Source organism: Stenella coeruleoalba (genome assembly GCF_951394435.1).
Source record: "Stenella coeruleoalba genome assembly, chromosome: 7".
Taxonomy (NCBI): Eukaryota; Metazoa; Chordata; class Mammalia; order Artiodactyla; family Delphinidae; genus Stenella; species Stenella coeruleoalba.
In genome coordinates this window covers 32,287,891-32,313,203 of record NC_137153.1, presented here as the reverse complement: position 1 = coordinate 32,313,203, position 25,313 = coordinate 32,287,891, and the positions used below count along the sequence as shown (strand labels likewise).

At 47.0% G+C, this 25,313-nt stretch overlaps 1 protein-coding gene across 5 annotated transcripts in view; it reads right to left on the bottom strand.

Moving 5' to 3' along the window:
* Window positions 1–335: 335 nt before the first annotated feature.
* The window catches only part of LOC307188486 (uncharacterized protein), a 49,892-nt gene continuing 24,914 nt past the window's right edge, over window positions 336–25,313 (bottom strand). Inside the window, exons 4-13 of one of the 5 annotated variants that reach the window (XM_079925639.1) lie at window positions 24,819–24,894; window positions 23,716–23,843; window positions 20,598–20,721; window positions 8,151–8,241; window positions 4,714–4,776; window positions 4,098–4,297; window positions 3,494–3,626; window positions 2,513–3,065; window positions 2,335–2,418; window positions 336–1,910 (exon numbers count right to left, since the gene is read on the bottom strand). In XM_079925639.1, the coding sequence (XP_079781765.1) occupies window positions 1,655–1,910; window positions 2,335–2,418; window positions 2,513–2,877 (705 nt within the window). In that variant the 5' untranslated portion in view covers window positions 2,878–3,065; window positions 3,494–3,626; window positions 4,098–4,297; ... (3 more) ...; window positions 23,716–23,843; window positions 24,819–24,894 and the 3' untranslated portion in view covers window positions 336–1,654. Of the gene's footprint in view, window positions 1,911–2,334; window positions 3,066–3,493; window positions 3,627–4,097; window positions 4,298–4,713; window positions 5,440–6,914; window positions 8,111–8,150; window positions 8,242–10,939; window positions 11,009–20,597; window positions 20,722–23,715; window positions 23,844–24,818; window positions 24,895–25,313 lie in introns of those variants that run through there. The other 4 variants (XM_079925642.1, XM_079925640.1, XR_013828954.1 and 1 more) reach the window with 4 other exon arrangements.

The following is a 25,313-nucleotide window of genomic DNA, read 5'->3' as shown; positions in this document are numbered from 1 at the left end:
GGAGAGACATCTTTCGCTCCCTCCATCACTCTCTCCCACTCCCCCCTCTCCCTCTCCCTCCTCTCTCCCTCTCCCCCCTCCCTCTCCATCTCTCTCTCCCTCTCCCCCCTCCCTCTCCATCTCTCTCCCTCTCCCCCCTCCCTCTCCATCTCTCTCTCCCTCTCCCCCCCCCCTCCATCTCTCTCTCCCTCTCCCCCCTCCCTCTCCATCTCTCTCTCCCTCTCCCTCCACCTCCTTCCCTCTCCAGAGAGGGAAGGAGGTGGAGGGAGAGGGAGAGGGAAAGAGGTAGAGCCAGAGCATGCGGAACAGGGAAGCAGGGACAGGAAGAGAGGAAGGGAGAGAGGGAGAAGGGGAGAGGGAGAGGGAAAGGGGGAGAGGGAGAGGGGGAGGGAAAGAGGGAGAGAGAGAGAGAGGGACAGGGAGAGAGGGAGGGAGAGAGGCAGGGGGAGAGATGGAGGGAGAGGGAGAGGCAGCGAGGTAGAGGGAGAGAGGGAGAAAGGGAGAGAGAGAGGGAGAGCGGTAGAAGTGCTGAGGAGGGGGGCTCCCTCCCCCTCCCACTCCCATCCTCTCCCTACTGCTTTCTCTTTTCTCTGCTTCAACAAACACCAGGCGCCTTTTAGATCAGCCCTGAAGTCAACGTTGATGCTTGGACAGCCTGACCTCCCCGCTGACTTCCAGCCCAGGACCACCGCTGGGAGATGAAGTCTGCGGGGCCCTGGGCGCAGGCTGCACAGGCACCTCCCCTGATGCCCAATCTCTCCTCGTTTACGAGGCAGCCGACACTCCCCTCCCTGACTCCCCAAGATTTGGGGCCTTTTTAGTATGTGTCGATAATGCCATGAGCTACTATTTAACTCTTCCACGAGGACCCATCTCCCCAAATGCAGTGGTTTTCAGCCTTGGCTGCACTAGAGAACCCCCAGGGAAGGGAGAGACGTCTCTCCCTCCCTCTCTCTTTCTCTCCCTCTGTACTTCTGTCTACCTCTCTCCCTCTCCCTCTCCCTCTGGGGTGATGCCCGATGAGCTCAGAATCGCAGATGGCCCCCCCATCCCCTCTCTGTGGCTTGCATGGGGGATGCACCTTCTCACTGTGGCCCGGGCATGGCCTTGACATTCAGACATCGGGTCCTGCACGGACACTTGTGTTTGTTCCATAGCGCAGGTGGCTGCAGTCTGTGCTTCTGTAGATGGGGGCTGTGCGTGAGCCCTTCATCTTCCCCGCAGACACCACTGGTGCTCGCTCGGCCTCGCGGGTGATGCGGGGGGCACGGGGGACAGTCTTGTGTCCCCACCTTCTTGGGCTACAGACAGGCCACGCTGGTCCCGTGGTGACTGGGGGCTCCCAGGAGAACCCCACTGCAGACCGGAGAGGTGGCCCCAGAGAAGGTGGCGTACGCCTGGGGCCGGGCCTCATCAGTGAGCCACGGGCCACCTGCAGCAACAGCTGTCTCACCGTCCAGGGGCTGGGTGTTCGGGCGCCGTGGGGTTGAGCCACTGTCTGCACGGCAGCCGTGTTTGTCTTGTTGAGCCCGGGGAGGCCCCTTGGTGGCTCCTGGAAAGACTGGCCACATTTCTTCCTGCCCTTGGCCTTAGAGCCCATCACGTTCATGCCATTTCTGGTTCCAAAAGGACCTGTGTTAATAAAGACCACGTGTTAGGACAGCACCAAAGTGTCTAGAAATCCGGGCCAGGAGGAGGAGGGAGGGGGATTGGCTGTGCCCGCCAGTGGCCTGGGAGCCCTGCCCGCCTGCAGAGACCTGGCCCGGGGCCCGTGGGGAGGCCGTGGCCCTCGGTCCCCAGCGCCTTCCGTCTCTGGGTTCCAGGAGAACTGCGTGATCCTCAGGGAGCTGGTGAGGCTGCAGGCCCTGAAGTCCCGCCTGCTGGGGTTCCGCACGCATGCCGACTCCGTGCTGGAGATGAACATGGACAAGACCAGCCAGGTGGTGGCCACTGTCCTAGGTAACACCGCCTCCCCCTGAGTCCCAGTGGGGACGGGGTCAGGCGGACCTTGACCGGACGTGGTGCTGCCTGAGACCCCACTGTGTCAGCCCTTGGGGGTCACCTTCCCAGACCCTTCATTCTGCCTCGAGGGGCGCGGGGTCGGGGGTGGCTGGGGGGCCGCCCCAGGGACGTAGCCGAGCCTCTCCCCTCCGCCCGCAGGTGAGCTGGCCCAGAAGCTGAAGCCCCTCGGGGAGCAGGAGCGGCCATGATCCTGGAGCTAAAGGAGGCCGAGTGCCAGAGGCGGGGCCTGCACTTGGACGGCCCCATCAACGCCTGGGACCTGCGCTACTACATGAACCGGGGGAGGAGACGCGCTACCACGTGAACCAGTACCTGCTCAATGAGGCTTTCCCCATGCAGGCGCTCACACGCGGGCTGCTGGGCATCTCCCAGGAGCTGCTGGGGCTGACCTTCGACCTGGAGGAGGGCACCAGCATGTGTCACGAAGACGTGAGGCTCTAAACGGTCTGGGACGCGGCCTCGGGCAAGGTCACCCATCGGCAAGTTCTACCTGATCTCTATCCTCGGTGCGTGCGTGGGGGAACCTGTCGGCCGTGGGCCGGGGCTCCTCTGTGGAAGCGGGGCCCCATCCACGTCCCTCCGCAGGGTGGGGAAGTCCAGGCACGCGGCCTGCTTCGGCCTGCAGCCGGGCTGCCTACAGCACGATGGGAGCTGCCAGATCGCCATCGCGGCCATGGTGGCCAACTTCACCAAGCCTACGCCCAACCTGCCCTCCCTGCTGCAGCATGATGAGCGGGAGACCAACTTCCACGACGTCGGGCACGCGATGCACCAGCTCCGCTCCCAGGCGCAGGGCTGCAGGCAGGGGGCGGGGAGGGCCCGGGCGTGCGTGGTCCTCAGGCAGGCCCTCGCCATGGGATTCTTCCACTGACATCACCCCGCACGTGGTGACGCCCTCGGTGTCAGCTTCCATCATCAGACCCCAGGCACTGGGCGCGTAAATAACGGAAATGGATGTCCTCGAGGCTCTAGAGGCTGGAAGACCCAGATCAAGGAGTCAGGGCTGGTTCCCTGCATGTTAAATACATGCACTCAAGAGTTGCCTTGAAAAAAGACAAAAGAAAAGAAAGGAACGTTGCCTGCAAGTCTGCTGACAGCCGGTGATGAGAACCAGAGGGAAGGCTCTGGGGCCGGGGGCGCAGTGCCCTGTGAGCTCGGGGGCTGCTGCCAGTCTCCGTGGAGGCTCAGCAAGTCCCAGTGACTTCCCCACGTGGGGGGCGCCAGCTGAGCGTCTGGGCCCAGGACCCACTGCTCGTTCAGTCTTCCTGTGGTCAGCCCTTCATCCTGAGCGCGATGCTCTCACAGGCTGCACCGGGGCGTGTGGGGACAGTTTACTGAGCTGTACAGACGTCACTACTGCTTTGGACCATTTCCGTCACCCCGAAAATGTCCCTCACGCCCTTAGCTATCACTCCGTCCCCTCGCCAGCCCCTGACAACCAGGAACCCACTCGCTGACTCTGTGGATCTACCTGCTCTGGACGTTTCTCCTCAGTGCGGTCACGCCCTGTGTGTCCTTCTGTGTATGACTTCTCTCGCTGAGCATCGTGTTCTCAGGGTGTATCGACGCGGCAGCGAGCGTCAGGGCTTCACCGCATTGCGTGGCTGAGGGACGTAAAGACGACAAGAGAAAAGAAAAGAACGTTGCATGCAAGTCTGGTGACAGCCGGTGACGAGAACCAGAGGGAAGGCTCTGGGGCCGGGGGCGCCGTGCCCTGGGAGGCCCTGGCGCTGCTGCCAGTCTTGGTGGGGCACGGGCAGCACCGTCCCTCAGGAGCTGCCGGACAAGCTCATCAAGTCCCGGGAGGCCAACCCAGATGCGGCCGGACCGAGGGAAGGGAAGGGGGCTTCCGGTCTGCCCGGCTGGAAAGCGCGGCCTGGACACGGTGCCAGCCCCCCGCCTCCTTCCTCCCGCCCCCCAGGCCTCTTCAACCTGTGCCAGATCGTCCTGGCCAAGGTGGTTCAGGCCCTGCACACGCAGACGCCCGAGGACCCGGCCCAGGAGAATGCCCGCCTCTGCCAGGAGATCCTGGGGTTCCCAGCCATGCCAGGTAGCCAAGCGCGCACCGGGCTCACCTCAGCGGTCGGTTGGCGGCTACTGCCCAGGTCAAGAGGATCGTCTGGTGGTGTGTGAATGGGGACCGACTGACGGGCTCCGGCCGAGGCCCGCTGACCTCTGGCCTCTTCCTGCCACGGTTCCTTGGCTGGTCCCTCCAGCTGTGGCCCGCGGAGTCCGAGGGTGGGGTGGGAGGCTCTGCACATGCTTTCTAGAGAGCCTGGAAGAGGCAGGAGAGGGCTTCATACCCCGAACAGAAGGCATCGACGAGGTCTGCCCGCGCGTGTCGGTGCGGACACGCGGTTCACTCCCTCGTGAGCGCTTTAACCAGCGATCTCCCCGTGGTGGAGGGCGAGCCCCGACTCATCTCTCGCAGCCTCGGCAGCTGACCTTGTAAGAGGCTTAGGAGTGAACCCTCCTGAGCTTCAGCAGAAAGTCGGCAAAGATTTATTTGTGTCCCTCCACTGAACTGCCAGCAAGGTCCCCGTTTTCTACAAGTGTTGGGCCAATACTCTCTCTAGTGGCAGGGGACTCAGACAAGGCTGCTTTGGGGCCCCCACCCCCGCTCTGGGGCAGGGGCACTGAGCGGCCAGGGAGCCGGGCAGGAGCCCCTCCGCGTGTGTCCCAGTGACCCACCTGCCTGCGACCTTCGGCCACCTGGCAGGAAGCTACGACGCCCAGTCCTGTGGCCAGTCATTCCTGCAAGAAACACTGGAATCAGTTTCTGCCAACCCGCCAAAGAAAAACGACTTCAAAGGCAACGTGGTGTCACAGGAAGGGCTTGTTTCTGTGCTTCTTTGTTTTTAGTTCATTAGGCCTCACTTAAAATTCTGATTCCACAATGCACTTGCTTTGGGATCTTGAACAACACTCATAACCTCTGCAAGTTTCAGTAGAGCAAGTTTATGTGATTACCTTCATCTGTAATATCCCTGTGTTGCAATCTTAATTAATTCAGATTAATTCATCTTAATCTTAATCTCAAGTTCAGATCAAAGACTAGTTCCTCTGTAACTTCTCCTCTGAACTGATTCAAAAGCCTCCTCTCCCGTCCTCATCTGGCTTCTCTTCTCTTCTGGAATCTCATAAGAACTTCTATGACCTCTCTGGTTTTTTGTTGTTGCTGTTGTCTGTTTGTTTGGTTTTTAATTGAAATATAGTTGATTTACGATTTCGTGTCCGTTTCAGGTGTACAGCACAGTGATTCTGTTTTCAGATTTTTCCCTTATAAGTTATTACAAAATATTGAGTACAGTTCCCTGTGCCATAGAGGAGATCCTTGTTGTATCAACTCTATGCCTTCTTTGAATGACCGTAGCACTTGTTGTCTGTATCATTTTTATGTCTGTTGTGGCTTTGTGACTGAAAATGAAAATTTTCTATTTGTTCATGTCCTGGCCCTTCCTTAGAAATGTGTTCATTTACCTATTTCATATTTATTGACTACATCTTAGACACCGTGTTAGCTGCTTGCTCTAGATGTTAGTAAAACATAGACCTTCCTGCTCAAAGGGTCACAGTATTTGTGGGAAAACAAACAAACGAACAACTTACGTCTCAAATAGCTTTGTACTTCCCAAAGAGAGCACACCTCGTAGGTACAATAAATATATGTATTATACATAAATGTATAAATAGTTAATGGCATTAAAAACTTGAGATAACTGCTTTTCTATTCTGAGGAAATGATGATAATATTTCACCAGGAGCTCAACACCACTCTGAGAATGAGGGATTAACCCCCGACCTGGCTCACTGCATCGCTTTCTTATATGAAAATAGACAAGTCTGTACATGCTCTCTACAAAAAGGCTTATCTGGCATGAATTTCAGATAGCAAGAAGAAAAATTCAAGAGGGTCAGAGAAGCATCCAGAAGCTCAGGTGATTGTCTGGCACTAATACAACTTGCTTGACAGGAAAATAGAGCTGTAAATCTCACAAAATTAGATGATCTTCTAACAATTTCAAAACCGCCTGCTAGTAATTAGAAATCCTAGAAGAACCGCTTCTTTTAAAGCATACTGATAATATGCTTTACAGCTTAATATTCAGAAGCCTATGTTTTGGCTAAGTGAGCTTCAGGAATGAAGGAAACTTGTGGTTCAGTTCCATCTACTCTGGAACCTCTGGTCAAAACACCTACTTCTGTGCTCAGCCATCTTATCATCTGTAAAATGGAGGCAACTCTAAGAAAACATAGTTACAGAGATGTTGCACAGTTTCCTGTGTCACTGTCTTCATTTGTTTCAGAAAACCAATAACGTCTAAGCTACTACTGCAAAGAGTGCAGTGTTACTTGGGGTCATCTAGTGCAGCTCTGTCAAAGTAAAGAAAAGGAAAGGGGCCTAGAGTAACTATAATTTTCCCAAGAGGACACTATTATTTTATGGCAAATCTGAGTCAAGAACCCTGATCTCTTTGATGCCATTCCATTGTTCTTTCGTTGGGTTCTCAGCAACCCAGAGAAAGAAAGAGAAATAAAACTCCTATGTGCTGTGTCACTGGTACAGGACGTGGCAAGATTGGAATTGGAGAACTACATATTAACAGGTATTTGGGAAATTCTTCAAACTAATTAAGATATATACCAGGTACATAAAAAACAGTTATGTTTTCCCAAGATGATTCTGTGGAATGAACAGAACTGGTAACTGAAGGTGCCTGTGTGCTGCAGTTCCAAACAGGACGGGTGAATGCTTGTTTTCTGGCACCTTTAAGACTCCACCCCAATATACACATTAAAATAAAATTAACATTTCAACTGGGTCATATTTAATTCTGCATGCTCTTGTAAGTCAGCAAAATAGTCCATATATCATTTAAGTTGTCACTCACTTTCTTTTCTTTTCTTTTCTTTTTTTTGCGGTACACGGGCCTCTCACTGCTGTGGCCTCTCCCGTTGCGGAGCACAGGCTCCGGACGCGCAGGCTCAGCGGCCATGGCTCACGGGCCTAGCCGCTCCGCGGCATCTGGGATCTTCCCGGACCGGGGCACGAACCCGTATCCCCTGCATCGGCAGGCGGACTCTCAACCACTGAGCCACCAGGGAAGCCCGTCACTCACTTTTTAACTTGAGTTTTAATTTCTAAAAGTCTTTCCAAACACAAAACAGAGGTGGGAAAATGGTATATGGGAAGCTGCAGAGATGAAATAAGCTTACTGCATTCGGCATAAAGATGAATACCCAAACAACTTCTGCATAGCTGGAAGTGTCCAAATCTACTATCTTCGTTTTGTAGTCAAGGCTTCCGGAAAAATATGCTAACGGATTCCTAATTACCCAAATGCCCCATATCTGTTTCAGTAAGTATCATTATATATTATGGAAATTTTTCTCAGTGACAGAGAAAGACATCCTGGCCGAGCATCCCCCTGCCCATGACACACAGATGATGGGTCTCAAGCTACCTTGAAGGCGTTGGAGCCCACTTTATCCATTACTAATATTAATGGAGGACAAAACTTCATATTCTGTTTGCTCTGTGTTTGTTAAATCACTTCTTCCCTTCATTAAAATGGATGACACATAATTGAGTCTGTAGTGTGTGTATCACTGGAAACTGAACACATTTTTGTTGGTTTTATTAACGTCATAGGTTTCTAGGGGGGGTCTACTAAATAACTAAGTCTAGTTTCACAGTTACAAATAAATTATGATGTAATTTTGAATAAAGTAAGCTCATCATAAAGGAAGGATACTGAGAGTTGCTACTACCCCTTCCTTGAGGGGCTCTTGTAAAGCACTAAATCAAGTAACAGAGGTTTATATGCATGCATATATTTTCAATGATATTTGAACACACTTGAAAAGAACTCTACAGAATGCATTATAAAACCTCGATGCTGTGTGTCCCTAGTTCCCGGCTCTCTCGTTCAAACTATTTAAATGAACAAAATGTTATCTATTAGGATAGCTATCAGAGTACTCCAAATACTACTTCTTGCAGTACCCTGTCCCAACCATTTGCCTTCCTCTTCCCATTAGTCCTTAATTCAGAAACCCCAGAGATTTGTTCAGTAATTTATGAACATATTTCTTCATTCAGCCAAGAAAATTGATGGATCCCTTACCAAATTTCAGGCACCCTTCTTCAGGATGTTTTCTAGGCATGTTCAGGAAACACAGCAGTGATTAACACAGATGAATATAGCCTCTCTCGAGCTGAGGGGAGAGACAAAAGTAAAGAAGCAAATATAAAATCATAAGTGTAAATACGTAAATAAAAATTGAATAAATGGGTAGAATAACTAGTATATCAGGTAAGTGCTGGAGAAAAACAGCAAGCAGGGAAGGGGGATGGAGATTGTTAGCTGGTAGGAGGAGGCTGCGATCGGAAACTAAGTGATCACTGAGGGCTTTCTGGGGAAGATAAAATTTACGAGGGAACCTAAGGTTGTGAGAGGGAGCAAGGTGCATATCTGGGAAGTGAATAGTACAAGCAGAGGGAACAGTCAGATGGAAAGGCAATGAGGCAAGAGTGGGCTTGGAGTATCCAAGGAGCAGAAAGGATGTCAGTGTGTGGAAAACAGAGGGAGCAAAGTGGAGAGGAGAAGGAAACAGCCAGAGAGGAAACAGAGGCCCAGATTTCTAGGGCTGTGGAGGCACTTTGAGGACTTTGCTTTTCCTGTGAAGAAGCCATTGAAGAGACTTGAGTGACATGACCTGACTTATGTTTTAACAGGATCTCTCTGGATGCCATGTTGATTAGAGACTGCAGGAGAATAAGGACAAGCCCCAGAAGACCAATAGTTGATTCAAATGCCAAGAAACATTTATGCCTTCACCCTTCAACTTCACAAATGATGCCATTTCCATTGAGCTATTGAAAAATATCATCTGGCTTTCAAAACAATAAACCAGAAGGCATTTTCTCACATAAGCAAGGTCACAAACAACTGTCAGCTAAAGGTGAAATAGCAACAAATCAAATAATAACAAAAACATTTTTTATAGATTTTAAAACCTTACAAAGCATTTTCTTGTCCATTATCTAAGTTAATCCTCAAATCAACGCCATGAGATAGTTATTATTTTCCCATTAGAAGTGACCGCATATTAAATCCTTAGTGATTGCTCAAGAAAAGCTGAAATCTTGAGTGTACATCTATTACTGCCAAGGTTGGGTTTTTTACCCATGGGAACTTTGGATGCTAAAATCCACAGGGATTTTCAGCTCAAGATGGCAGACTAGGAAATATATTTACTTTCTGGTCCTCCTGAAACCATGTTTAAATAAAACTGCAGAAATACCAAAATTAATCAACCAATAAAAGCCAAGACATTGTGGAAGTCATCAACCACAGAAAGATTTCAACACATTTCGAGAAGGCAAACAATGAAATGGAGGGGCCATGAATAAAATAATGAAGAAAAGACTACCCTAAGTAGGGTCTGCACAAAGCCAGGCAGCTTTTGCTGAGCCCTGGTTATAGTAAAGGACAGAGGAAAGAAGAGGGGCTGAAAACAAGGAGACAAAAGTCATTTTAGGAAAAAACGTTCACTTAATGAGCTCCAGGGAACACTCAGCCTGCTGCCATACTCACTCATGGATTACAGTGGATTGTTGGTAAGCAAGACAAGAAAACAGGGAACCAACAAACAAAAATCAAGACACGGTTTCTTACTGAGCTCTTCTCAAATGAGATCAAGAAATTATGGTTCAATGCCATAGCTGTAAATCATTTCTGCTCCTGGAGAGGTTAGAAAGGGCTTATAATAGTTACCCTTTTTCTTCAGACAGAATTTAGGTCTGAGCAAAAGCTTTTGTGTCCTCCAACCTCAAAGTTTATTGGGGATGGAAGTCCAAATTTGCTTTGACATACCATAAAAAGAATCTCATGAGCAGAGGGTCAAACTACTTTTGGAATATATGAATTATGCCCAGTGTGATTTTAAATAGATTTTAAACAAAAATATATAAATTTTCACTGATCTATATGATTCTGGGTTCTGAAACTTCTACATGTTACATGCCTGATATATAACACACAATGTCAGTCCCAGGAGAGAGAAAACACTCCAATGAAGCAAGCCAAAGAAACAAGATTCGAACAAGGTAAAGTGATGTGTAGACCAAGACCAGGATTTTTCAGTTCTTTCCTGTCATGCTGTAGCTTCCAGCTCCTGAATAACAACACATGTTTCCCTTGTCCTAGACACACAAGAGTATGTCTCCTCTATGGGGCGTAAGAAGCTCTAGAGTTACATATGTGTAGTAAAGAGTGGACCCAGCCGGCATACTCACAATGACCAAATTGTGTTGATCGTACTTTATTTTAAACCAATACATCGCTCCATGCTGAAGTTGCAATAAATGATATATTTGCTTTCTAGACATGAATGAGATGCCTTACTGGATATACTCCAGGAAGGCCAGAGAAACTGGCTTCTAATCCATACAGAACAATTCATTGATGAATTCCTTTCAGGAGAGCCCCTGATTTATCTAGAATATAAGCTTTACATACCTGGATCCTTCAAACTAGACCAAAGGGACAAATCTAGGCTGCAAGCCTCAATTAGAAATGTGGGATGGTGCTATGCTGACAACTGGTGGTCCCTGACCTATCTTCTGAGATTAGAACCCAGTGTGGTGGATGACCAATTCACGCGTTGAACAAAAGAACACCTCCTACAGGGCAGTGTATGTGTTCATTACAGGTATGGCACTTAGGGCTAAAAGTAACACATGAAGCATATATGATAAGGAGGCACCAGAGTCCAGAGCACGAGCTCTGGAATCACACAGGCTTGCTTCAAATCCCGGCTAAGCCACTACCATCTGTATACCCTGAAGAACAGTCGAAGGTTTAAATGTTCTTTTACCAAATTTCGAAAAACAAGTGAAGAAAGAACCTACCTGCCAGGAAGGGACATCGTGGGGTGCAGCATCCAGTCGCGTCAGGGCTCTGCATCCCCTGCTCTGAAACCTTCACCGCCTGGCTCATGGTGATGCTGGCAGCTCAGCAGCCCTGGAGAAGGCGCTCCTGTCTCCAGGGCTCGCGGACAAGCTGGGGAGGTCCACGGAGGTGGCGGGCCACAGCCTGGCAAACTCTGGGTGCCTCCTCCACTCAGCTCTGGGCAGGCTCTGGCCTCTGGGCCCCGTTGCGGGGAAGGGCTGGCCGATACATAGCCAGGGCTGAGGGGTCTGCAGAGCCGGTGCCCAGGCAGGGTGAGCTCTGGAGGAGAAGACTTCCACAGTCCCCAACAGTCTCCGCATGGTGGCCCATCCGGTGCCAAACACCTGCCACCCACAGCGACAAGTCCCAGCCGCTAGAAAGCCCAGAAGGGGTCGGGCTCTTTGCCCTCGGGCCGGGTTTCTCCAGGGGCTGGGCTTGTGTGGGGCCCCCATACCACCCCCTGACCCGCCCTTGCTCTGTGACACGTACAGTGCAATGTCAACACCCAGGCTGAGCCGGCCAGTGTTCAGTGCGTGCTAGACCTTGAGAAGACTTAGCAGCTAGGGAGAAGCTCTCCCACTTTCACTCGCTTTTCTCAGATCAGGCAGGCAGCCCATCTCACCCCAAAGCTATGGACACCACACCTCCTTCCCAGGCTATCGTTTTCCGTTCTGCCCCTGTTGTCCCTTTCCATTCTGCCCCTCTTTTCCCCAGCACCCCATTTACGGCTTCGGGTGTCATCGGTGCTGCAGCAGGCAGCACCTCTGACCCCGAAGCTATGGACACCACACCTCCTTCCCAGGCTATCGTTTTCCGTTCTGCCCCTGTTGTCCCTTTCCATTCTGCCCCCCTTTTCCCCAGCACCCCATTTACGGCTTCGGGTGTCATCGGTGCTGCACCAGGCAGCACCTCTGACCCCGAAGCTATGGACACCACACCTCCTTCCCAGGCTATCGTTTTCCGTTCTGCCCCTGTTGTCCCTTTCCATTCTGCCCCCCTTTTCCCCAGCACCCCATTTACGGCTTCGGGTGTCATCGGTGCTGCACCAGGCAGCACCTCTGACCCCGAAGCTATGGACACCACACCTCCTTCCCAGGCTATCGTTTTCCGTTCTGCCCCTGTTGTCCCTTTCCATTCTGCCCCTCTTTTCCCCAGCACCCCATTTACGGCTTCGGGTGTCATCGGTGCTGCAGCAGGCAGCACCTCTGACCCCGAAGCTGTGGACACCACACCTCCTTCCCAGGCTATCGTTTTCCGTTCTGCGCCTGTTGTCCCTTTCCATTCTGCCCCCCTTTTCCCCAGCACCCCATTCACGGCTTCGGGTGTCATCGGTGCTGCAGCAGGCAGCACCTCTGACCCCGAAGCTATGGACACCACACCTCCTTCCCAGGCTATCGTTTTCCGTTCTGCCCCTGTTGTCCCTTTCCATTCTGCCCCCCTTTTCCCCAGCACCCCATTCACGGCTTCGGGTGTCATCGGTGCTGCAGCAGGCAGCACCTCTGACCCCGAAGCTGTGGACACCACACCTCCTTCCCAGGCTATCGTTTTCCGTTCTGCCCCTGTTATCCCTTTCCATTCTGCCCCTCTTTTCCCCAGCACCCCATTTACGGCTTCGGGTGTCATCGGTGCTGCAGCAGGCAGCACCTCTGACCCCGAAGCTATGGACACCACACCTCCTTCCCAGGCTATCGTTTTCCGTTCTGCCCCTGTTGTTCCTTTCCATTCTGCCCCCCTTTTCCCCAGCACCCCATTTACGGCTTCGGGTGTCATCGGTGCTGCAGCAGGCAGCACCTCTGACCCCGAAGCTATGGACACCACACCTCCTCCCTAGGCTATCTTTCTCCGTTCTTCCCCTGTTTTCCCTTTCTATTCTGCCCCTGTTTTCCCCAGCCCCCCCCCCCATTTACGGCTTAGGCCGGCATCGGCGCTTCAGCAGGCAGCAGCTCTGACACCAAACCTATGGACACCACACCTCCTTCCCAGCGCTGTCATTTTCCAGTCTGCCCTGTCTCCACGTAGAACCGCTACCTATTTCACACGGCTGTTCCTAGTTCTGGGAACACACCACTCACTGGTAGCAATGCCTCAGCCCATGCCTCGACTCATTTACCTGCAATGCTGGCCAACAGATAGACCAACACTTCAAAGTTATGACAGAAAGTTGAGTAAGTTATACGCTTGGAATTGCATTTATTATTATTAACAAGCACAACTGTAGTGCTTAGACTATAACAAGTAATCTTCTAAGTGCTTAGCAAATATTAACTCACTTAATCCTCATAATGGCAACCCTATAGGTAGGTAATGTTCATAATATTCACCTTTTTTGGGGGAAACTGAGGCCCAGAGGGGTTGAATAGCTTGTCTAATGCCACATAGTAAATAGCGGGCAGAAACCCAGGATGAAAACCAGACCGTCGAGACTTTCATCACTTTGCTGTGTCACCTTAATAGATGTTGTGGTTAGGGAAGGGACTAAACTGACAAGACTCTGAACTTGAGAAGGGAGAAATTAGAAAGTGACTGATCCTAGAAACTAGAGAGGATTTCAGCTCAGAAATTTCTGGTGATGAGACCCGGAAGAACAAGAACATGGTTGGAATATTAACTTGGGGTAGTATCTGAATCCATTGAGAAATGGTTTTGTCTTGTTTTTTTTTTTAACTTAGAAAGGCCAGTTGGATGAAGATTAATGAAAAAAAAAAGTAGAAAGGAAAAGACGAAGGTGCCTGAAGTGAGACATAACCTCTTCCCTGTAAGTACTAGGGGTGGGTATTCTGTGGGAAAGGATGGAGCTCTCTCTACAGGTTTGTCACCAGGATGAACAAGGAGGAACATGGCAACCATTGTACTGGTTTTGATGATTCCTCAAAAACCAAGGCTTTAGTTTCCAAGAACTACCCACAGTAGCATACCTACCGGGTGTCAGACATGCCACCAAGTGTGTTTCCAGTCACACATTTTAATTGGAGAAATAGTTCCTATGAGGTACGCATTAGTTCCCTATGGCTGCTGTAACAAATTACTACCAATGAGCTTGCGTAAAACAAAACACACTCATTCTCTTATGGTTCTGGAAGACAGAGGTCCAAAACCAGTTTCCCTGGGCTGGAACCAGGAGTTGACAAGGCCGTCCATCCACCTTCTAGAGGCTCTAAGGGAGAATCTGTTTCCTTGACAGCATTCCTTGACTTCTGGCCACATCAATCCAACCCCAACTTCATCATCACATTCTCTTTGGAGTAAAAACTCCCTCTGCCTCTCTCTTACGAGAACACCAGTGGTTACATCTGGGTCCATCCAGGTAGGCCAGAAGAATCTCCCCATCTCAAAACCCTTACTTTCATCCCATTGGCAAAGTCCCTTCTGCCATTTAAGGTGACATTCACAGGTTCTGGGGATTAGAAGGTGGACATTTGGGGGCAATGGTACTATTCAGTCTACTACAAGGTAGATACTATTATCTTCCTCAGATGTAGGAAATGAAGTTTAGGGAAGTAATTTGTCTCAGGTCTACAATTTCCAGAGTAGACATTTAAATTCTGCCAGTGAGACTTTAGGACACACTCTAAACAACTTTAACCTGTGTCCTTAATTACTGCATAATCCTTGGTTAAGAGTCACACTTAGGTATCAAGACCCAACTGAATATAACACAAGTACTGTCTCCTCTTTCACTATGTTTGCCTGGTGTATTTATGAATCTTGCCCAGAGCAGAAGAGTTCAGAAAATTGTTATGCACCTTTACTAGGAGAAAGCATTTACTGTTTGATGTGCACGGAGTAATGGAAGGCTATTTAAAGTAAAGTAAAATAAAATAAAATAAAATAAAATAAAATATGCCACCAAATCGTCAAGTGTCACAACAGAGGTAACCCCGTGGGAGTCTTGAGGAGACTAAAATTATCTCCAATTGTGCAGGTGAGAAAAGTGTCACTAAAGGCAGTTGTAGTTCAGCCAAGCCCTACGGCACAGAAGTAGGAATTTGGATATGTACGAATGGGAAAAAAGACATTTTAGGCATGGGAAACAGTTTAATGCTGAATGGATGAGAAATATACATTAGACCTTTCTAAATCAACTGGCTTATTAACTCAGTAAATCAGATTTGGTCAGTCAAACTAGCTTTAGCTGATTACTTATCCAGGGCATAGCTGTTGAGAGTAATTTTTGTCATAGAACAGTAAATAAAATTGTTGAACTATAACTTTAGGCTTGCTAAGTGAAATAGATTGCTCTAGCTGATGTTCAAGTGCCTTACTTGGTACTATTCACGAAATTGGGGGTTAACAACTGCTTAAGACAACATAGAGAATTGATCTTAAATAGTACTTGAAGTAGTTACTGTGTGAAGTATCTGTTCAGTAGCTCATGGTAAATGGATGTTTATAATCCCCACTGGACAACCAACTGCTTTTTTGCAAATGGTAATGTGAATTGCTGTCGCATAAACTATAGTAATGACCACCTATCTAATTTGTTGTCCAAACCAGAAATCTTCTAACAATACTGGTCTCCTAATAAAAGTAAGCATGAAGCTAACACACACTGGGTGTCTCCCGTGTGCCTGTGCATGCATCTATATCTCACTGAACCCCCATAACAGCCCCCAAGAGAGGGACTCTGAGTGTCCCCATGCTGCTGGTGGAGAAACAGGCACACAGGAAGGTTCAACAGTCTATCTACCTAAGATAACACAGAGGGTGGGAGAGCCTGTTTTTAAACCATCTGCCTCCAATTCCAGGTGCCAGGAGCCAGATTCAGCCTACAGGCCTCTTCTGCTCATCTGGAGGCGAAACCATGTGTAAGGATTAGTCAAATCCTGTCTTCACTCCTCAAGGTAGCTTGAACACTTGCACGTCCTCCAAATAGCATGTAGCATAAGCAATAAGATGTTTGCCCCGGGTATTGTCCAGGAACTTGGAATCAGCTGTGTCTAGTTAGGCTGAGCTGGTTGAGACTGGAGAGGACCACCGATCTTCCACCTGGGCCAGTGCCTTTTGACCTCCTGCCATCAGAGGGCCAAAAACTACAGCCCGAGAATGTGCTGAGCCCCGTAGCCTAGTTACACCAGCTCAGAACAATGATGAGCACACCTTTTTCCAATCACCTTTCCTCATGCTCCCTATGCCTCATACTGCCCTGCTTCTTTATTCTTTATCCCATAGATACCCCAAGCCCCTTGCCTTTGGGGAGGCGGATTTGAGACCTATTGTCACGTCACTTCCTCGCTTGGCTGCCTTGTGAATAAACCTCCTCTTTGCTGCAAACCTCAGCGTGTCAGTGTTTTGGCTTGCTGCGCCTCAGACAAAATGGTAGGGAGCTGTGGTAAAGGTCCCTTGCCTGTGAGGGAAGCTGGTTACTAGTAGTCACGTTGCGGATGTTTTCTCCTCCCGGGGTGGGGGGGCAGACGTCCTGCTCTTCCAGAAAGAAGGGAGAAAGGCAGGAGCTGGACCCTTGCTCTCAGGGTCACCGTCACCTAGGAGCTCGTTAGAAGCACAGCATCCAGGCCCCACCCAGAACTACTGAATTACAGCCTGCATTTAACAAGATCCACAAGAGAGGCATACCCATAGTAAAGTTGGAGAGGCACCAAGCTGGAGTCCACGTAGCAGAGAAGCAGACAGGATTCTAGACCACGCAGAGTGTTAAAGGCCAACAGTTTGTTTTCTATTCTCAAAACAATGTTTCTGAGCCATGTTTATGAGCAATGTCCCAACTTGCTTTTAAGGTTTCTTGTGTGAAGAATGGATTGGAAGAAGCAAGATATATGGACACTGGTTAGGACCTCATTGCAACAGACAGGCAAGTTCAGTATTAGGATGTTGAGGAAGAGTTGACAGATTCAGAAGAAATTCAGGAGATAAACTGAAGCGGGCTTAATGGGGTATGAGATGGAGGAAAGGAAGGTCTTAGGGAATTAAAGGGTTTACTACACGTATGAGCAAAGCCTCAAAATTAATCCTTTGAACGTACAGAGGTAGAGCTCTCAAAGGACACCGGTTAGGAAGCAACTGTACGCCCTTTATAATTCCAAGAGACAACACAGATCAACTGTTGCAATGGAAAATTCGGCGGTACCGGTGCCTTTTTTCACTCAAACTTAGTTCCAATGACTATTACTCACATTTTCTGTGCCTAAACAACACAGCTTGAGGAACTGAAGGGGATTCCATCCTGGTAATTAGGAGGGTCCCCAACACTGACAGTCCCATCTTAAAAAGCAGTCCCCCTGCATTTTACCCGAGGAGCAATGGCCAGAGCCTCCCTTTTAAAACGATGGGGAGAAACCAGAACATCACACACTGTCCCTTTCAGCTACTGTGAACTGAGCCGCGAGACGACCAGTACCCCCTAGCACAGCGCGGACGGGCCAGCGCGCGGGGGCCACTGTGACAGGCGACAGCACAAGAGACGAAGCCCAGGCCCAGGGGCTCTGAGCTCCACCGGCAACGCCCAGGGGCCAAGGCGTATTACCTTTCCGGGATGTGCTTTCCGCCCTTCCTCATGGCCGACGAACTGGCTCATGTCACCCCCAAGATACCGCCCACCCAACGCCAGGACTGCCAAAGTCGCCAACCCGGCGTCCCCGGTGCCAGCACAAGGCCACGAACCACAGGCGCCTAGGCACAAGCCCACGCAGCTCGCGGACCTCCTTCTACCTCGCATGCGCCACCGCGGGGCGTGTCGCGATGACTCTCCGCACGCAGGCGGATTAACGCGCTTGATTTATCTGATGCCTGCAATTTCCCTCCTTAGCCGGAGGCTGGTAGCACACGTCCATTAGTTCGTGTGTGTACCCTTCAGAATTCCAATCATACGGGACATGGAAAGTTGTCCGACTCTCCCAGTTCCTTGTGTGGTTCTTCCAGATATTTCCCAAGTGCTTACATTCACACTTGTATCTTGTATGTAAGTATTTGTACGTAACAGGTATCCTGTAGTTTACAGAAGAGCAGCACACTATACACATACTATATACATAGTCTACAACGTGTCTTGGATAGTGACGCTGTTATCTTTCTAAAATATAAACTTGGCTGGATTGCTCTGTTGCTTGAACATCTTCACTTAGCACAGAATACAGCCCAGGTTGTTAGCATAGCATTGAGAACTCTTTATAAACAAGTATCAGTCTGTCTCTCCAACTGAATTATAAGTTCAAACTATGACTTCCAAGGACCTACATCATCCACCTCCCTCCTTTGCCTTGCCAGCCTCCCCTGATCTCATTCTCTACTGTCCTGCCCTCACTCACTTTCCCATGTCCAGCCACACTGGCTTCCTTACTATTCCTCAAACATGCCAAGCACAGTCGTGCCTCAGGGACTTTGCACCTACTATTCCTTCTGCTTCAGAACACACCCTCCCATCCCATCTCCGCTCTCCCAGAACACACCCTCCCACCCCATCTCCACTCTCCCAGAACACACCCTCCCACCCCATCTCCACTCTCCCAGATAGCCAATGGCTTGTTTCTCACTTCAAGGCTCTGCTCAATCGACATCTTAATAGAGGGGACTTCCCTGATCACCTACCACATTCCCTCACCTCTTCATCTTCTTTTGTTATTCTCCAAAGCATTTACCACCGCTTGACACTCCATATATTGACTTATTTATTCATCTCTCTCCCCCACTATAATGGAAAGTACGTAAGGGCAAGAACTTTGTTCTCTTCCTACTTCCTAGAACAGTGCCTTCAATTTAGAAGGTGTTATACAAATATTTGCTGAAAATCAATGTATGACTTCTTTGCCCTTTCACACTACCCTCTAGTCACACCAGAGGCTGCCCCTCCAGAGCACAAGTTCAAGCCCTGTGCCTTCTGTACCTGTCCCCAATACCTGGGCTGTCCTTTCCTCATTCCGGCAAAATCCTCTTCCCCCAAGCCCAGCTCAAATGCTGTCTCCTCAGTCAGGCCTTCCTCAATTTCTCCTCTATGTTCCTGCTGCACTTGATTCTTTTATCATAATTAACCCACTTATACTCACTACATGTTTCTCTTCCTAGATAACTGTAAGTTGCTACTGAACAAAGACTTCTACTCACCTTTGTATCCCCGTGCCCTAACAACAAACCTATAAGGCTCTCGGTGTTTACTGAAACAATTTATTTTCTGAGTCTCTACCAATCCTAGGGAGTGCATAGTATAGTCTCCTCCTCATTATCAGTGAGCCTGGCACCTGTGGGAGGGCCTTACAGCAGAGGAGAGTCACCAATGGATCATAACTAAGGTCCTGAGACTGCAATGGCAGACAGCATGGTGAAGTTAGCCCACTGCATGCAGAAGACCCACAGAGGAGTCAGCATATGCAACGGACTACACTTGGTATAACATGTGAACAATCAAGGTTTACAAATGTGTTCTCATGCACTTGTAAGGATCTTCTAGCCCACGCGGAACAGACAGAACACACACAAAGGAGCCTGGAGGAAGTGAGTAGGCCGGCAGCTGCGCCCTAACATCTTAAGAGGGAACATTTCTGTGACTACAGTTTAAACAAATCAGATAATTTGCCTCCTTTCTAGACACCCTGGTTATCACAGGACAGGCCAAGCCTCTCAAGTTTTAAAGCTAAAGTACACGGAAGATCTGTGAATAGGGCTTAAGATATTTAAGAGCTAGTACCTGCATTAAGCAACCAGGTTATAGAATGAAAATTTATCTTGAAATTCCCGTCTCTCCCTCTCTCTCTCGCCTCCTATCCCCTATCTTCCCACCTCCATCTCTATTCCTTCTCCCCTACTCCCTGTTTTATGTATATACGTGCATCATTTTATATATACACGGATATTTACTGTCTGTTACGTTTATTTAATAAAGTGCACACTCCTCAGGCTAAATTTAGAAAGAGGACAAAATGAACACTTTCACATGGGCGTCAGTGGTGTTCCAAAGACAAAAGATTCCTCAGTCTTAAAACATGGCAAACACCACGTTCCTTCTGATAGTTAGATGCTAGAAAAAGGCAAGTGGATCCTTAAAATTCACACACTATTAAGACCTACTATCAACAGAGTAGATCTTAAAGCGGAAACAAGAAAACACCAGCCTTTTAAGTTCTTCCTGTCTGAAGATAAGAATAAGAGGTGGTAGTGTTCTTCCTCACTTGCACCGAAGTGTAAAAGCGGCAAAAATATCTTCAACACATATATGATGAGGAAGCCGCTCTTCTGGTCCACTCTGTTTTGTTTTGCTTCTAGGGATCTGTCTCACTCGGAACCTTTGCTTTTTGTTTTCTCTTTTATGTACGCTAAGAACCCGAGCGTCTTAACCTTTTCTTCCACCTCTCAACCAATAAATAGGACAAAAGAACATTTTTATGTTTTTATGTATTTTCCATTCAACTTTTTAAAAAAGAGATAAGTAAGCTAGCTCAGTTCATATTTCTCACAAAAATCACTTTCCAAACTAAACTAAATTGTTTGTGACCATAAACAGGAAAAACACCGTACTCTATTAGCACCATCTGACATTTCCACCTTAATGTTACCAAACACAACTTGACACTAATGTCAGAACTATTAAAAATGTTAAAAACCCCCAAGCCCACTCAAAATGCATACCAAAGTTCAGGTAAAGGAAAAACAAAAACAAAAACAAAAGCAACTCACCGTTATCTTTATGTTCTTTCAGAAACCCATTAACAGCACACTGGAATTTAAAACTAGCGTCGTCATCTGACACCTGATGCCTAATTGTACAAATTTTTAAATAAGGAATAGTTTCTGGTAAGTCCTATAAGGCAAAACCATGAAAATATGTATTATTTCCTTTGTAGGGAAAGAATAAAAAATTAATTAGAGAAGGCAGACTATAAACCAGGAGAGTACATTAAACTTTGTATGTCAGTCATTCTGATGAGAGCCATTTTTTCCAAAGCTGCTTTAACCAGTAATTATCACTTGATTTTCATTAAAACTGCAGAACGGACAGTTACCAGGCATGCAAAAGGAAAAGCAAATCTATGTGAATGAATGCACATGTAACTCAAAATGATATAAGCAGTTCTACCTACACTTATGTTCTATCTTACATTTCAAGGGCCATAAAGCGGCTGTGATTTAAGGAGAGTAGTAGAATAGAGTCAGAAGAACTTGGATTCGAATTAGGAAATAGAGGCAATTTCAGGCATTGTTGAGAACTGGTATTCTTGAGGTGGGAGAAAGTAGACTATCAATAGAAGACAGAAAAGGATAAGTAAAAATTCTCTAGTTCTGAATTTAAATGGAAAGTAGCAGCAGGAACCTATGACATATTTTAAAAATATTAAAAACAAACATACATATTTCCTAGCTCTGACCACTGAAAAAGTCTAGAAACAACTGATGTCATGTCAAAAGGACTCAGGAGTCACCGAGAAGCTCCAACTGGCCAAAGACAGGGTCTCAGTTAGAATAATAACTGTAACGGAGTCCACGGTGATAGGAGTAAATAAAATTTTTACAAAACTGGTCACCACTGGAGGATATTTGTGAATCAACTCATTATTCTGAAAACTGTTAAATAGAAGAAGAGAATCATGCCTCTACAACTGGGCAACCAAACAGTTGATGAGGGGAATCTTCTCCTCGTACAAATATACCCAGCTAATAAGTGAAAAAAAGAACAACAGAATTCACCATTCTTTGAAGCCTCAACTGAATTAACGGATGTAGGTATGAATCATCAGTGACTGCTAATACCACAGAAAGACACAATTATATATGTCTCCATGGAAGAACACATCATCACCTATGAAACTGTCTTGCCAAAACAAAACATGCAAGCTTCATTCGGATCAACTACCAATTTACAGGAAATAAAAGGACTGAAGAATATGTTACCAACACATGGAATGTAATCATCGACATCTAGATGGGAAAAATTACCTGGTTTCTTTAAAATCAAAATTCAAGGAGGAAAAAAAAAGTGAGAGAGACATGGAGGGAGAACCTATAGATGAAACAAGACTTCAGAGACCTAACAATCCACGGCAAAGTGTGGACCTTATTGGGATCTAATTCAAAATTCTTATAAACAATTTTTTATGACGTTTAGGAGACAACTGCAAATTTGAGCACTCCCTGGGTATTTAATATTAAAAAATGATATTAAGGAATAAAAGTCCTATATTTAAATGCACGTACCAAAAACGTACAGGTGTAATTACATGCTGTCTCGGAGCTGCTTCAAGATAATATGGAATGGGGTGAAACAGGTGGGGGTACAGATAAAACATGACAGCCATCAGTTGGTAAATAAGAAAGCTGGATGAGTTCATGGGTATACAAGGAACACTCACAGTATTTTTATACTTTTGTATATGCTTAAAATTTGTGATAATTGTTTAAAAACAAGACGACACTGTAGAAAACAGTTTGGCACTTTCTCAAAGGTTAAGTGTAGAGCTACCGTATGATCCAACAACTCTGCTACTACCTACGCTGCACATCTAACAGAACTGAAAGCAGGGATTTGAACAAATATCTGTACACCAATGATCATAGCAGCATGATTCACAATACCTACAAGGTGGAAAACAACCAAGTGTCAATCAACCGTTGAATAACAAACTATGGTCTATATACACACAATGCGATTTTCTAAGCCAAAAAAGAAACGGCATTTCGTTACGTGCTATAACATGGATAAACCTTGAAAACATGATGTCTAGTGCAATAAGCCAGACACAGAAGGACAAATACTGCAGATTCCACTTACACGAGGTACCTAGAATAGGCCAATTCACAGAGACAGAAAGTAGAATAGAGGTTACCAAGGGTTGGTGGGAGGGAAAATGGGGTTGTTACTGTTTGATGGTTACAGAGTTTTTGTCGAGGATGATGAAAAAGTTTTGGTTATAGACAGCGGTGATGGTTACACAACACTGTAACTGTACTTAATGCCACTGAACTGCATATTTATAAATGGTTAAAATAAATATGATTTCTCTATATTTTACCACAATAAAAAAAAGGAATGACAGAGCTGAAATTCCAATTCTTCCTTTTCCGAGAGTCAGTTTCATCATCTGTAAAATTAGTAATTGTAGTTGTCTATCCTCTGAGCTTAGTGCAGGGTAAGCACTCAGTAGGAGATAGCAGTACTACTTCCACTTCAAGAGCAAAATATTGCTGTGAAGATTAACTAAGTCAATGGATATGAAAGAACTTTCTAAATGGCAAACTGCTCTATAAATACTAAAAGACATTAGGTGTTACTGTCTCCCAAGGCCATGGAACAGGTCAGAAGAAGGATAATTCTTTTGCACTGGAATGTCCTACATGGGCCAAGAGAATATATGGGTTTCTGTACTATATCAGAAGGCATTAGGAAAAGGAAGCATAAAACTTAGAGAACAATTGTCTTTTACAGTGATGCTTAAACACGCTCAGGCAACTGCTTAAAATAAGTGCTAAAGACATAATGGACATACCTTTCTTTCTTTTTAGGATACTACTGTAACTACTAAAAGTTTACTTCATTTTCAAAATATAGAACATGGAAGCTTATAGAATTTCTTAAGCATATCTAGAGCCTACTGCCAAATACTATAGTTCAATTCATATCTTTAAATCTCATTTTGAAACAGCAATTACAAACGTGTATTTAAGGAAACCACTAGCTTCCCTTTTTGAACCCACGAGAGAAGGCCAGGATTCACCTTAGCATAAGATGATAACTACTGAACTACTATGAATTATTACAGTATCAGAAAGAAGGTCATTTTCAATTACGGCTTCCATTTACCTCTGGCTTGTAATAGCGAGTATTTGTTAAGTCAATAATCAGCCCAAGTTCTTCATTCCGTCCTTGGATTTTGTTAAGAGATCCAAGGGGGAGAAACGTTCTTCTGGAGCAAGATTCTTTTCAAAACTCTGTCAGAAAGAATAAAATAAGGAAGAACATATGTTTAAAATCCTGTACTACATTATCCATTTATTCAAACCCTGTGATGCTAACATATGAGATTCAAAGTAAAGTTTCCTCCTCTGGAGTTTACAAGCGATATTACAATCCTTTCTTCCAGAGAGATTAGACGGAAGAAAATAAGCTCACTTCTATATAGTTATTTCTGTGTTTGTTTATTTCATGTTGGTCTCCTAACCTGACTCTAAACTCCCAGAAGGCAGGGACCACATCCATTTTGCCTACCACTGTATTGCCAGCTCCAAGCAGAGTGCCTGAAAATAGACACAGAAATAAATACTTCTTGAATATCTACATATAGGAAGGATGGCTTTCACTGCTAAATATTCTTTCATGTATTTGGCTTATACATGTTCCCTGTTCCATTGATCTCTTTGGTTATTCAAGTGTCAGCAACACATACTTTTTTTAAAATTAGTAGACTCGTTTTAGAGCAGTTTGAGATTCACAGCCAAACTGAGCAAAATGTACACAGTTCCCACTTATACCCTCTCTCCTTCATCCCACACAGCCTTCCCCATTATCAACATGCCATACCAGTGTGCTTCATTTGTTAGAATTCATGAACCAACACTGACACATCATTACCAATCAAAGTCCATAGTTTATTGCATTCATGCTACAAGTAACTGACTATTTCTTTATTTCTAGTATAGTCATCCCCAAACATTTACATACTGAGATACATATTACTTTCTTATAAATTACTTTATTCTTTATTTATAGTTAGGGCATTGCATTGTTTTTTAATTAAGTACAAAAGTTGGTTGTATTTGTCTATGAATCCCATTTCTGGATAGTAAAAGAGGTATTAAAAAGTATTTGCTATAAAAAGGGAAAATGGAGTACGACGGGCTTGAGAGCCAGGGCTCTATATGGTGAATTCAGATTTCTGGAAGAATACGGTATTAACTTTTGCTCACCTTTTTAAAAGGAACTTTGAAAGCAATGAAACGAGTCCCAGGCATCCGCCGTTCAACTGGGAGATAGTCTTTCCACCTGTTAATATATTTTTTGTTAGGCAAATTTTATGTTAGGCTGTCTCCCTGCATAGGATGAATGCGCCTTGAAAATGGAAATCATATCCCTCTACATCGGCTCCCAGGTGGTCCCAGCGTCCCGACCCCGACCCCGGCCGCGACACACTTTCCACAAACTGACACACACGGAGCCCACGCGAGGGCCGGGTCGCGCGGGCCTCCCCGCCGGGTCGCCTGGAGGCCGGTCCCCCGCAAGCCGAGCGCACGAAAGGGCGCCCCAAAGGCGCCGGCCCAAGGCGCCCGCTGCGCTTTCCCTTCGGAAGGTGGGCTGCGGGGCCCAAGCGTAAACCCTGAGACAAGGAACACGCGCACCACGCCGCCACGGGGGACGAGAGGCCAGGCGCCCATCTAGCCCGACACCCTGCATTTCTGGAATCA